The sequence below is a fragment of the Ixodes scapularis genome, unplaced genomic scaffold (genome assembly GCF_016920785.2).
Source record: "Ixodes scapularis isolate PalLabHiFi unplaced genomic scaffold, ASM1692078v2 PGA_scaffold8__174_contigs__length_109621045, whole genome shotgun sequence".
Classification (NCBI taxonomy): Eukaryota; Metazoa; Arthropoda; class Arachnida; order Ixodida; family Ixodidae; genus Ixodes; species Ixodes scapularis.
In genome coordinates this window covers 70,783,745-70,798,038 of record NW_024609883.1, presented here as the reverse complement: position 1 = coordinate 70,798,038, position 14,294 = coordinate 70,783,745, and the positions used below count along the sequence as shown (strand labels likewise).

The following is a 14,294-nucleotide window of genomic DNA, read 5'->3' as shown; positions in this document are numbered from 1 at the left end:
AGACGACGTAAAAAATACAGTTGATTAACGTAGAAGTTTGAGCTAGTTGGCATTGAAGACATAATTAAAAAATAATCCAATCTACGGGTCTTGTGTCGGGTAAACCCCGAGTGCTGTGGAAGTCAAGCTGGAAAAGTGGCCCCTACAGTTAGATCTCTTCCCCAAGAACACAGTTGTAAGAGCTAGTAACTGGGACCGTCAAACGGATCGACAGGATTCGCTTCAGGGAATGGATCGGGTATCACGAAAAAGATGGCATTGTACAAAAATATGAAGATTTCGTTTTAACTTTGAAAGGTACTCTTTAATGTCTTAGTTTGTCGATTCCCTTGTTTGCTATCTAGCGTTGCCAAAGCAATATAGTTGATTCCATCAATAAATATTGTGTGCACATTTCCCCAGCACAAATTCATCTGTCAAACGCTGGGTACAAGCCGAAGAACATACGAGGTTTGAAGGCAAGGCAAATCGTCACTCCACGTTCCCCGTCATCACAAAAATCATCCGACCTATAGAGAACATAGAATTAGCTCAGTGAAGGAGAAAATTTCAGGCCACCGTTATTTGACACAAACACCCTGCCCAACTCAAAATAATGGTAGGCATAGCACATGTTTTGTTGTTGTCAAATTAAAATGTGTGCCTACAAGCAGATGTCAGATAGTAGTACCCTACGATGCAACAGTGACTCCATGTACAAGCAAAGCTCAAGCTACATTCCACTTGTCTTCCAAGGCAGTTGCTGCGACTGTGTGACGTTGCTAATTTAGCCTTCTCAACTGACACTGGGCACTTAGCTTCCAAGCCATAAGCTGCTGGCTAGCTTCCGATAATAAGCCACCGTTGCTTGATTTCTTCAACTTGCTTCGAGACGAAAGGCTCGCGAACACGAACTTTCACCTCTAGCTTGCCTCCGGAAGGTCGCTTGCTGTCGAATACCTGAGTGGGAGGAACGAAGGTTGACAAGAAATATTAAAAATAAAAGAATGATCAATAAGAACTCAGCACAGTAGTCTCTCTAGGCGGAACTACAAAGAACCCGAATCAGAAGTTCTACCCATCAAAAGACAAGGAGACTCTGAGAATGCGGGAAACCAAAAAGACATACAAAGACACTCAAGACTGCTAGCGTGTAGGAATGCGAAAGCCTTGGTACACGTAGCGTATTTCTACATGCGCACCGCGCTGAGCTCGGCCGGGCGACCTCTGTGTAGGCTGCCCAGGCGGGCTCGGCAGCCGGCTGCTCTGCAGAGCCCGGCCACCCGGGCTCTCCAGCCGGCTGCTCTGCAGAGCCCGGCCACCCGGGCTCTCCAGCCGGCTGCTCTGCAGAGCCCGGCCACCCGGGCTCTCCAGAGCAGAGCCCGGGTGGCCGGGTGACCAGGTGACCTTACTGGCGCCCGGGCCACTGCGCCATGGAGAGGGCTTCTCTGTGGGGTGGCGTTCCTTAGAATTATGCCGCAAGCCAGCCAATGAGAGTTTTCCATCAATTTGCTGCTACAGACCACAGGCTTCGCTACATGGGACAGGGGAATTTAGGTGCCGTTTGACGCGGCTTCAAAAGTTGATATCGCCGGTTCGCTCTATGGGACAGTTAATGCTTTCGCATTAATAGTTCCTCTTGTCAAAGCTCTCTTATAAAGATACTTCTGTACTACACTGGTGCACAGTTTGGTGTATAGCAGAGAGATCAAAATGTGTAGTGACAAGGGCAAAGTTGAAATTAAAATGAGATAACGAAGACAAATATATGTAACAATTCTGAATTAGCTTACAACAACAAAAAAAAACGAAATATTTGTTGTCAATAAGCTAGAAAATTCAAGCAAGAGATTAAAATTTAAGGGTAATTAATTTGAATATTTTGGGACAAATTTCTTCTAGTTGGAAAAGCAATCATTGGAGTTGAGCATGGCAAAGGTTAAATTTCCACAATCCTACTCCAGAAACCACCTTACCACTTTAACAAACAAGGAGCTGCAATTCTTTTCTTTCAAATGTAATCTGCAATTTTGTTGTTGTCCTTTTTAAACAGAAACTAACATTGTCTAAGCATCCATGTACCTAAGCTTTAGAGCATTGATCGATTACTCAGCTCAATGCTTCATAAAAACCAGTTGTTTCCGTGTCTCCATCAAAACTAGAACAAATTTAGAATGAACTGCATAGCAAAGACATTCTCGTCCATTATTTATAAAAGTGATGATGCCCAATGAAATGCTACACAAAGCTAGACTGCTGTATGAGCCAGTAGATAACATGGAATTTCAAAAATTGCCTAGAAGACAGCATGATACTCTGAATGGTCAGAGTCCTCCACAAATAACAAAAGACCAAGCTTGAACACTGCTAGGCACACACATAGAGTCAAAGCAAGCAAACTTACATCGTAGCTGTCGTGCAAGTCACACTTCGTTTCGAGATCCTCAAACTTAACTGCCACCGTGCCCAGGATTGCGTCGCTCCTTAGAAATCCCCTGCAAAAAACAACACAGCACTGAGCAACACCTGAACAGCACCAAACATTATCGTTAGAATTCTTACCTCTTGGCCCACACTTCCAGCTTAATGGGATGTCTCTTCGTGATCCTGGCAAAGCTGCGGGACTTGCGGTTGATCTCAAACTTGAACGTCTCTTGGAACTCTGGGGTTCGAAAAAGAAGGCAAACATGTGAGCCTATCATGCATTAGTCACCAGATGAATTAGTGACAGAGCAGTTACATGTTTCACTGAAGCTACTCGCAAAGAATAGCCCAAGTCCTCAAGCTAGGCTACTAGAAACACTAGAAACTAGGGATTTTTTAAAGTACTGCCAAGGGTCCCCCAGCCTCCTACCTGAATTCTCTTTCCCTCATCAAAACTGCACTTTATCTCACTAGTTTCATGTAGCATTGTGGAAGCCACAGACAGGAAAGAGAAAGCAAAGCCCCTTTTGTATGAATTTTGAGAGAAAGGCTAATCTCCGATATGCGTAATAACAGTATCTGGGATACACGAAAGAGGGTCCTTTGCATTACCCTCTTTCCCCGTATCTTTCAAGTTTTTCAAGTTTCTTTATTCCTCTTCAAACAAGAAGAGAGGGAGGAGGGAAAAAGCAGTACAAAACTGCTTGACAGTGCCCTCTCCTCCCCCAACAGCAACAGCAGAAGAGGCACTCAAAACAAAAAACGCTCTCAAGAGTACACAGTCAGATTTCTCACGAAACTAGTAAAGATAATATGCGTTTGTTAGAACAGTTTTCAATTGTAATATTACGCGACAAAAAATAGTTTAACATTTTGGGCAGCTGGTATCTCACCATCTGATTTCCATAGTTTGTTCTCGAGCGCGGGACCGTCCAGGCGTCGGCATGGCGGGTATAAGGGCAGTGGTCATTACGAATCGGCAAAATTTACAGACTGTATGAAGTTTCTAGCTCTTTCCCTGAAAGAATGCTGATAGGGAAGTATAGGAAGGAGGGAGTTCCTTGGATGTTCCTGCTCGACAGCTACAGGTTTATTGCAGTTGCTAGACCTCAGCTCAAGGATAAAACTGTCGCTTACCAGGGTTGATGGTGTCCTTCACAGTCCTCGTTCTCACCGACTGAGGTGCATCCTGGAACGAGAGGACAGTTCCTTCTGCATTAAAACAACACTTTCAAGAACAGACTCAGGACTTCCCAAAAGTCTAGAGCAAAGTCAATTCAGCTTCATTAGCAGGCCCCAATTCTAAAGTCAAAACAGCATGCATCAGCATGAGCTGACCGTGAATCATCATCCCCCAATGCTTGTAGCCAGTGGGTTTTCTTCCTTTCACTGACGAATACTAAAAAAGATAAATAGTTGTAACCTTGCTAAGGTAAATTTTACAGGTCAGACTTTCAGCAGCTTTTTTTTTACAGACTAGGCAAGCTTTCAGCACAGCCAAGACATGTAAAGGTGCACTACAACTAGCCAAACAAGTTCACCTTTCTCCCAATAACAAAGTTCACAAGTTTGTAAACCTTCTGGTTAGAATGGCGTCAGGAGGGATTCCTTGACTGTCTCTGAAGGCAGCTACTGCCTCCTTAAAGGCCGACGTACAACCTCGGTTTTCTGCAGGGAAGATAATCCACTTAGCGCTTCCCTCTCCTATGCTGCGAGGGGGAGCCTAGTTGGGGCAATGTAAAAAGTGGAGAGCATATAGGAAAGGAGGAGGCGGGCAAAAGTGGAAAGCGTGAAGTGTACGTCGGCCTTTAAGACAGCAGAAGTTCAGGAGCCCCTGGTCCAGAAGTCTGGCAAACGGGTAGGTAAAACTACAGCGGCCTACAGAGTTGTAGTGGGCTCACGGGACGGCTCGGCCTGATGCGTTTGATGTCGACACTGCGGTGGCGCTGTAAGCGTTTCCTTTTGAAACTTTCCAGCGCGCATTGGCCAGACCAGGTCGGCTAGGCGACTCGTATCAATCACGGGCAGTGGGCGGGAGAAGTTTCAGGAGGAATCTACTGCTGCGTCTCTGGCGTTTTCGACATTGGCTGATTCAGCGCAATACATGGGGGAGATAGGGCGGTGAGCCCACTACCCAACTTCTAGGGCACTGTACTACAACGCCAAAGCCCACCAAACAAAAGAGTCTTGAGACACAAGAGGTTCATGAGCTCCCCGGTCCAGAAGCCTGACAAACAGGCAGCTTGAGACACAAGTTTCAGCAGCCCCTAGTCAAGAAGCCTTGCAGACAAGCACCAACAATGCTAAGGCCCACCAAACAAAAAGTGTCCTCCTCCTTGACATTTTTCAATGGCGTTCTAAATGCATAGCATTCACAATGCCTCGGCTCACGTTTACCCAAGACCAGTCAGTCGCAGCACACTTCACATACGACATCGAACGGATCGTCCGTGGACTGGTGCCGAAACTAAGGATTGGCCGCAACGTAATGGCGACTGGTGTCATGTCGCCGCCGGACTCGGCGCTCTTATTTTGCAGTCCCGTCCCCTGCTCTTTCCCCTTCACCTCGCTGCACCTGCAGTTGTCAGGCCGAATGAAGCACGACCCAAGGCCCGCAAACAAGAGCCTTCATGGCAAGTCTGCTTTGCTGCCAAAGAGAGCACAGTGAGAAAGGTGCCCATTCCAAAAGCGGTCGTCGACTGCACGCACTTTGAGCACTCTGTCTGTGTTTTGGGCTCAGACACAAAAATGCTAAGCGCTGGCCCTATAAATGCTACGCATTTAAAGAGTCTCGAGACAGATTGGGCGACTGAAGTGCTTCGAGACTCACATTTGGAAAGGGAAATTCAACCCTCACGTAGGAATCCAGTTCGTCCGGCTTTCCTGCATAGACAGAAAAAGGGCGAGGGGGGAGAGAAAGGAAACGGGCTTAGAGAGAGGAAGTGTCCTTACTTGACTAGGAGAGAGCGGTCCCTGGTGGACCCGGGGCGAGAGCGGGGAAGGGAAACCATCAAGAGACCGCACACATACTGCCACACCGACAGCTGCATGCTATTGAACCGTTTGTTCCAAAGCTCCGACCTACAAGACACCAAGGACCGCGTGCGCGCCCGGGCTTTACGGAGGGGCGTGGACAGCCGACATACAGAATGCGCGCATCCATGCAAGGAACAGCATGCTTTGAGAAACAATAAAATCAGTCGTGTGTGAAGATTCAAATTGTTCTATTCAACCCAAACATAAACTGGCTAAAAGTAAAAAAAACAAAAAGTTCTCAAAGCTTTTTTACCTATTGTGAAAACAAAGCTTTTTTTCATAAATGTCTACTGTACTCACTGTCACCAAGAAATAAAAACAGGCCGTGACAACCAAACAAGATTTGGTTGTCAGAAAAAAATATCTTTGCTTTCTGCATTTGAAACACATCCATTTTCATCAAATAACAAACAACTCTTCTTAAATGCACACATACCTTAATACACCACTTCCAGTAGTTGGAGTGAAAACGAGCATTTAGTATAGAGCCACTCCCCCCAAATCTTACTTCTTTACAGCACTATAAAGGCAGCAGCTCAACAGTGCAGCTCTGCAAAACACTTGATTTGCCCGATCACTCACGTTTGTAAACCAACCTCGCTCGAACAAGCGCAAAGTAACAAACATGAACAGAGGAATAACTGCTGTGGCAGTGTCGGACAACAGGTCAGGGCAAAATGTGTAGTGCTGGAGGGATTCAGCTGTCTACTACTAGTCTTTCCAAGAATATCAATCAATCAATCAATTGATCAACCAATAAATTTTCTGAAAAAGACTACTAGGTGGGTACTAGAGCCAACCAATCAATCAATCCTACAACCACTTAAACAAAGAAATGAATCGATTAAGTGACATTCTATTCTCCGTTCACCCCTAAGCTGACAATGCAGTGGGTGGGAGCTACGCTTTTGCTAGAAAAATCAGTCACTTCCCTTTCATCATTTGATCCCACTCTTTGCATGCAGGTGTGGGTGGTATTGTGACCACGTGGCGAAAGATGTACACATGACTAGTCCGACGAGCACGTAGCTTCAGTCGCGATATCAGATTAGGGGTAAAACAAGCTTAGAAGAAACTACTAGGCCCTAAAGTCAACTGATCAATGAGCCATTTAAACGACAAATCGGTTTGTTAATTCAGTGAGTGATATGCTAAAAGACTGCTAGAAACAAGAATTGACCAATCAATCAGTAATTTAGTCAATACTTCAGTCAACCAACAAGGGTAAGAGAACCGCAGTTGAAGAGACCCACCTGGAAGGTTGATCGCCCTCACCACCGAAACCTCGAGTTCGTTGTCTGTGAGGTCGTGATTACACCTGGAATAAAACGAGAGTCCGAATGAGAACCCCAGACACCTGGGTAAGGTGCACGTAGGCACGGTGTCGCTCACCTGACTATGGTGAAGACCCTCGTCTCGTAGTGGAAACGGGGCATGGGGTCGTTCCTCTGCCACAGGTTACGCACCACCAGAAGGTCCCGATGGGCCTCCTGGGCCAGCTTCTCAAATCTGGTTTCGGAGAATGACGATAGTAAATACCAGGTAACCTACCTAGTTCGCATATCTCAACTTGCATCCCTCAATTCGCATCTTCGAATAAACGATCTCTGAAATCAGACCTCTAATCTCATACCTCTGATCTCGCATCCCTGAATTTACATCTCTGAACTCATGTTTCTGACCTCAAGTCTCTGAACTCAAGTCTCTGAACTCACTTCCCTGAGATCATTTGCCTGAACTCCCTTCTCTGAATTTTTTAGCAGATATATCGTAGGCCTCTCCACGAGTTGAGCATTAAACCTTGACTAGTGAAGTTCAAGAGAGTACAACACTGTCCGTTGCAAGTCCGAGGACGTCTCGTCTGTTTTGCATACGGAGTCATGTCCTTCCGGTATATCAACCTGCTTGTATAAAGAAGCCCATTCCAAAACAAATTATTATGCAGAATAAGCAATACATTTGCAACTATAGCCCCTCCTTTAGGGTGGCAAATGCTTAGAAATACCTTAATTTTTGGAGATAAAAGCAAGATCTTTACTGTTCAGTTCTACCTTTGTAACATGCCTGAAAAAATAAACTTCAAAATTAATGTCCGGGAGTACTACAGGCAAAAATACCTCTGGGTTAAGAGTCAGAACCCTTCAGTCTAAAGAGAGAGTTATGAATATGCAATTCTGTCCCTAAATATTTGGAAATCGAACTGTACGTCCCAGCATAAGAAGGCTGGCATACACTTTCTGCTTTCCACTTTCTCAGTTTATTTTTTTTACTTCGCTACTCTACCAGATGGGAAGAGGAGGAAACAAAGGTTTCCTGCCTTGTGGAAGGTAAAAGTTTGTATGTTAGCCTCCACACACGTGAATCTGAGAAAAAACTGAATTAAATAAGCAGACAGCTAAACAATTTTCCCAAAAATTCCTGTAATTTTTGTTTTATCCTTAAAGGAGCTGTGCAACAATTTCAGGGCTTTGCTGAAATTATTGTGGAAGTTGATGCCTGACATTTCTGAAGTGAACTACAGAAAACAGATTTCGCCCGGATACCCTAGTTTTTATTTTTAAAAAATGAAAAAGATGCAGGTTTTTGCCGCCTCTCAACTCGTACGTCGTCTTCCGGGTCATGTGCGGAGTGACGTTGATGGGGTAGGCGTGGGGTTCCGAAAAAGTTCTCTCTTTAGAGTCATCAGTGAGCAGCGAGAACTCATCCGCTCGCGACCCCGTGACCACGTGCTGGCGGGCGCCGCGCGAACAATATGGTGAAAGGTGGAAAGTCTCATCCGGGTCCAGCCCTGTCCCCCTCCCCCTTTGGCTTCTGGCGGCTGTTCGTGGTAGCAGAGAGAGCCGACGGTTTTGTGGACCTAGGATAGATGGCGCCACTAAAACTCCGTATAAAAAAAAGTTTTGTCGATGATACCAGGTTTTTGACGCATTTATATATATGTTGGAACGACAAGATTTATAGAAAAGTTACCTTATATCTAGCAGGGATTCGCACAACTTGCTATCTTTCTATGAGACCCCCCATTGACGTCAATCCGCGTGTTTCTCATGGCTGCCGCTCGCGGCTGCAAGTCGGGGAATATTCTAAGTTTTGCCTCGCTATTACGCGGTGGAATCGCAACATTTCGACGAAAGGGGTTGTGCTTTCTGTCATTTGTGACAAGGCGAACAATATCAAAAGCAGAAGATGCCGATTCTTTCAATGTTAAAATCGTTGCACAGCTCCTTTAACAATAGATACAGAGGGGGATTTATAGTGCATGTGACATAACATACACAAGGAAATCAACAGCTAAAGAACACTCTATATTTACATGAAAACCTGCATCGCCGTTTTGGCAATATTGCAGGGTACATGGTGTACACAACTTTTCTCCTCATCAAAACTATAACACAAAAGAAAAAAATATTTTGATTTAGCACAAATAATAACTAAAAAACAATATCAACAAACAACTTACTTTGTTCCTGAGGACACATCCCCCAGCTTGAAGAAGTGGTCCTTGTTTTGGACACACATCTAGGGTTCAAGAGAACAAAAACAAGTCTCGGGTTGCAACCAACGAAAAAGGAATGCCTTCCAGATTCAATCTAGAATTAGCATTGGTTGTCTTAGAAGGGAAGGAAACAAAACTCCAAAACAAAGCTTTGTAACAAAGCTCCAAGTGATCATCAAACGATTTTCTGACTTTTCTTTAAACGTGAACTGGAATGAAGCCTTCGACGATGCTCAGGATTCTGTAGAATTTGCATTAGCTCTCTCCACAGTCCCTCCTTTCACAGAAAACATTTCAAAGTAAGAAATTCTGACCTTTGCACACTTCTTACATAACTGTTTTGTCTACACCATTCAAGCTGTCCACTTTAACAAAAGCAATGAACCAAACTAGCACAACTGAAGCCCACATCTCTCCTTCTTTGGTGATGAACGCATTCAAGGTCATCGGTGTCTGTGATATACAACACTAAGAACCGCGCGACCGCGTGACCACGTGCTGGCGGGCGCCTGGGTCGGCAACCCACAACGCTAAAGTGACGACTGCAAAGCAAATCTTTGCTCCTGACAGTAGTATTATAATATCCCCAGAAGCCCACCTAAAATCGAAAGCAAACCGAGAGGAAATAAGGAGGGGCCAACTTTCAATGTGCAATCAAAAAGAAGTTGAAAGAATGCTAGTTTTAGATTTTGTGACCTGCGGCACTTGCGACTGCAGGGAGGGGCAACGAACCAAAGACAACCGTCCTGCCCAGTCAGCAACATTTGCTCATCTCTTATCATGGCTAAGTAACACTATATCTACACCATATCTGCCAAGGTCACCATTGGCCAGGGCACTGCGACTACTAGAAGTAAACCGTTTCGGTGGTTTTTTAAAAAAAAAATAGCAAATCGTGCCAAAAATAGGAAGTGGGTTATCTTTCGGAGGTGGGGCGTCTCTCGAGATATTGTGGTACTACACCTTGGTGACATCTGCCACCATAGGACTGGACCTATACACAAACCCACAAGTATGCAGGAATGAAGCTGATGTGATCGGTGACATTGGTGTGTGAGTCGATTGCAAACTCCCATGTTCAAATCTCATGTAACTACTATTGGTGGTACCGTTTTTAAAATGTTTGGTATGATCTCCCGTTTGACACGGCACTTTTCAAGCACCTGATGCCATATCACGTTTATTTTGTGCTCTGGTTAGGCCCCGGCTCCATTCCGTTTCTCTCACGTGGAACCGTTTATCGGAAACTGAATGTAAGCACATTGAAGCGGTGCAGAGGCGTTTGGTTCGCATAGTCTATGTATGAACAACATTTTCACGGGAGACTTTATTTTCAACACCATTCTCTGCTTAAGATTTTGAACCTCAGCGCTTTGGGTTTGAAGGCATTGCCGAGATGCGGTGTTTCTACAAAAGCTTATACAAGATGTAATTGACATACCTGATCTTTTATGCAGCGTAAAGTTATGTGTACCAGCAAACTTTGCACGACATTGCGACATGTTTTATACTAACAGGCAAATAGAGGAACCACCAATTTATCGTATTCAGACATCATGCAACATCCTTGTCCAGCACAATTTTTTTTTTTCATGCCTTATTTTACCCTAAGTACCTGACGCGCCTCTAATATGTTTGGTTATGACTGTCTTATTATGATGAATGTTTTATTATGACTATTGTAATTCCATATGTCTGCATGTTAGGAATCCTTAGGAACCTGACTTCTGCACGCCAGTGTCAAAACCATTATGGTGTGTTAGGCACACAATAAAAGGATACTGAGGTACACCTAAGCACTTCTTATGAGTTGTGAATGCAAAAGCATGTACATCAATCTTGCTCTATGCATGTTGGCGTGCTGACTGGCACTGACTAGAGTTCCTGTATAGGCTCCTTATGGGAGCCAGAGTTGTGCATTCACCCCCATAGCGCCGTCTTTCCTGCATGGCATGTTGATCCAGCTCCTCACGTGACTGAATTCGGCGAATAGCGGCGCCGCACGTTCGAGGCGCGCGGCGCGCTTAAAAGCAGGGGAACGTGCGGCAGAGAGTGCGCAACGTCTGCTTTCCTGCACGGCACTTGATCCGGCTCCTCATGTGGTCAGATCACGGCGAATAGCGGTGCGGCGGCAAGTGGAAAGCAGACGCACAACTCTGGCTCCCGTTGGGAGCCTATACAGGAACTTTAGCGCTGACGGACACGCAGCACCATGAGGTGGCCGGTTGTTGAAACTGAAGCGCAGCATCAACTCTAACGACCGGCCACCGCATGGCACTGTGTGTCCAGCAAATGGAAGCCTGGTCGGCGCGCACTAGCCAATGGGATCGCAGCGGTGTAAAAGGTGCCGTTGGCTGTGGACGCACGCTAGCCAATGGGATCGAAGCGGTGTAAAAGAGCCGTTTGGCGTGGTCTTAAAGCTGATGACATTGGCTCGTTCCATGAAACAGTTAATGCTTTCGCATTATTATCAATATCAGCTGAGCCCAAACCCAACTTGAGAGCAAATGCGGTGCTTTTGCCTTTTGTTGTAATTTTGCTTTTAAATTAAATAGAAGGTTGTAGTTGCCGCCAAGCAATAACATCGTGTAGTACATACTGGCATCCCAGCAAACTGTCACAAACCAATGTCATATAGCTCTCCAAAGGAGAGGTGAAGGCGTTCAGAGCAGAAACGCAGCTATTGGCCGATTAGCTCTTGAAATTCACAATGAAAGAACAATATGTACAATACACACGGACCGAAAGTGTTTCAGGGCTGCCCAATGAATGGCATAAGTGTGTTCTCTCACTGCAAATGATCACTAGAGGTCGCCACACAGTCAATTGCACTCAAATGCAATTATGTGAACCAGCTCTTAAAGAGTCCAGACGAAATAAATCAACACTCATGTAACTCGAACAGTGAAATCCACTTGTAACGATAATGGGAAAACCCCGAAATTCAATCACAATAACTGATTATTGTTGTATCTGGGCTAAAAACTGACTGTTTCTAGTCTAGAAACTGATCGTTATGAGCAGAACATTGTTATACAGTCAAACCCGTCTATAACAAACAGCAGGAAATGCCCCGATCAGTTCGATATAGCAAGTAATTCGATATAGCAAAAACTATTTATAATTAACTTCCACGAGGCGTTCGTTGTAAGGCGAGAACTTCTTTTTCTTTCTCATCCGCCTTGTAACAACGCGCTGGAAAGTTTTTTTTTCTTTTTTCATACGTACAAAGTTTGTGTCTTTAGCTTATCTCCCCTTCTGATTCGCTTCTCTTCACTGAATTTTGTTTGCAACTTGAGCCTTTGGAATTTTCTTTCTTTCCTACTTCTTTTTTTTTTTGGTGAAAAAAACAGGCTAGAAGACGAATATTTGCGTGTTTTTAGAAACTTTCCCGGGTGGAAAAAGTTTGATATAGCCAATAGGTTGTTTGTTATACAAATTACTCTTTACATGCATTTTTATTTAAATTTTTTGCAAGTTCGATATTGACAATAATTCACTGTATGTGGGTTCGTTCTAAACGGGTTTCACTGTATGTGCTATCGTTATAAATTAATTTTACTGTATTGCAACCGACCAGAGCACCTCCGTCAACACTAAAAAATTGAGAGCAAGGCGTCCAACGTACCTGATGCTGGTCGACTAGTTCTCTCTCCAACGTTCTGTAGGCTTCGTCATCTGTCCCTTCCTGCTCCTTCCCCTCGCACTCCGAAGCTTCGACGACCACAAAATCTTCCTGAAGCTGAGGTGGTATGGGAATCTGAAACGGGCATTCAGAAAGTTTGCAATGCTACACTGAATGCCTTGGCTGTTGAGAATGTAAAAATAACTCAAATGAAAAACAGAAGATGTACTTACACTCGTCGCGTTGATGGGCAGGCCTGCTTCTGTTGCCTGGATCATGGGGTCAAGGCCCTGTAAGCCAGCAAACCGATTTAGCCATTGAACCAGTAGAGTGAAAAACCAAGTAATGAACCAACTGTGTAGTGGACCAGTCACGCAGCTTGGAAACGCTTGCAAAAGCAAATAAAGCCCAGCAAGGAGCCACGCAAGCCAGCGTATGATAAGGCTGCTGCAGTTGATTGTTCGGTCATGCTGACGAAGTGCCAAGAAGTTATGGAAAGTGCTGCAGTGCAGGCTCTCAAATATGTATAAGGGAGGGTAAAACTTAAAAGTGAAAAACCATGTTTCGTGAGAGAAAAGTTTGTCACCACAGGCAGACAGTTTGTTCTATGGAGAACTGAATGAGTCAGTGGTGCCCCCATCTCTCAAACACTTCCAATGGCACTGCAACCAGTTAAACATAATGCAAGTTGTAAAGAACCTACAGGCTAGCAGAACACACCAACTGAGAAGTCAAGCATGCAAACACGCTGACGATTGTACCCAGTGTCCAAACATTTGTCTCATTCAAATGCAACAAATGCTAAACAACGAAGAAAACAAAACAAAAAAACACAGATCCACACACTTGGCTAAAACTTTTTAAAAACAAAAGTTAATGTTGCAACAACCCGGCACCGTTGCTCGAACAGCGAGCCTCGCTGAACACCGTTGATTTTCCACATACAGCCTGCGCCGAGGAGACTGTAAGTCACAGCCACATTGCCTAACACATCGTACAAAAGAGAGTCAGCAGACACATTCAAAGCATACATACGTACGAAGCAAACATGCTTCAAACATACTTGAGGGCATGTCCGCACATGATTCTGTCGTCATGTGTGCAGCAAATGCCATGTCTTTTGTACGATGTATGGGCAGTGTGACTGCGGCTGCAGTCCTTCTACCTGTGTGACAGCCCGGCTGCGGGTCTGCGCGAGCAGAGTCACCTCGTGCACCGACCCCCGCGGACAAAACTTGTGGCGGAATCACGTGCGCGTGGACTGCCTAGCAAGATCGGTCTGCCACACACGGAGGACGGGCAATGAGTCCAGGCATAGCTGAACCCACTTCAACTGTGCCAAGTGAAAACTTTGCAAAGTTTGAGGCAATTTCAACAGGAGCCACGTCCCTACCTTCATCATACGTAGGTACTCCTTGGCTTGTTCCCGGTCCCCGCGGCGCTTGGCCTCCAGCGCGGCCTCTCGAAACAGTTTCTGCCGCTCCAACAGGAACTCCATTTGCTTGTCGATGGTGGTCGACAGGCCCCGCCGCACTGCCAAACGTCGTTTCCGGCATTTCAACAACGACTTGACGCTCGCCCAACGTAGAGCTATTGTATGTTCCTAGAGTACCGACCGCTTTGCGGCACTGCAGTCGATGGCCCGAAAATGGCGGCCCCGTGCAATCAAATTGTGTCGGAGCTGGCGGAGTCTGCTAGCCAGTGGGCAAACGGTCCAGGCATTCTGTCCTTGCG

General features: G+C 45.3%; 1 protein-coding gene across 1 annotated transcript in view; it reads right to left on the bottom strand.

Annotated features, from left to right (window-relative positions):
• Positions 1–282: 282 nt before the first annotated feature.
• Positions 283–14,294, bottom strand: part of LOC120838736 (coiled-coil and C2 domain-containing protein 1-like) — a 36,542-nt gene continuing 22,530 nt past the window's right edge. Inside the window, exons 14-25 of the mRNA XM_040208778.3 lie at positions 13,954–14,093; positions 12,794–12,850; positions 12,564–12,695; positions 8,900–8,958; positions 6,832–6,948; positions 6,693–6,757; positions 5,434–5,484; positions 5,234–5,286; positions 3,541–3,592; positions 2,542–2,641; positions 2,384–2,474; positions 283–939 (exon numbers count right to left, since the gene is read on the bottom strand). Coding sequence (XP_040064712.2) covers positions 820–939; positions 2,384–2,474; positions 2,542–2,641; positions 3,541–3,592; positions 5,234–5,286; positions 5,434–5,484; positions 6,693–6,757; positions 6,832–6,948; positions 8,900–8,958; positions 12,564–12,695; positions 12,794–12,850; positions 13,954–14,093 — 1,037 coding nt within the window. The 3' untranslated portion in view covers positions 283–819. The remainder of the gene's footprint in view (positions 940–2,383; positions 2,475–2,541; positions 2,642–3,540; positions 3,593–5,233; positions 5,287–5,433; positions 5,485–6,692; positions 6,758–6,831; positions 6,949–8,899; positions 8,959–12,563; positions 12,696–12,793; positions 12,851–13,953; positions 14,094–14,294) is intronic.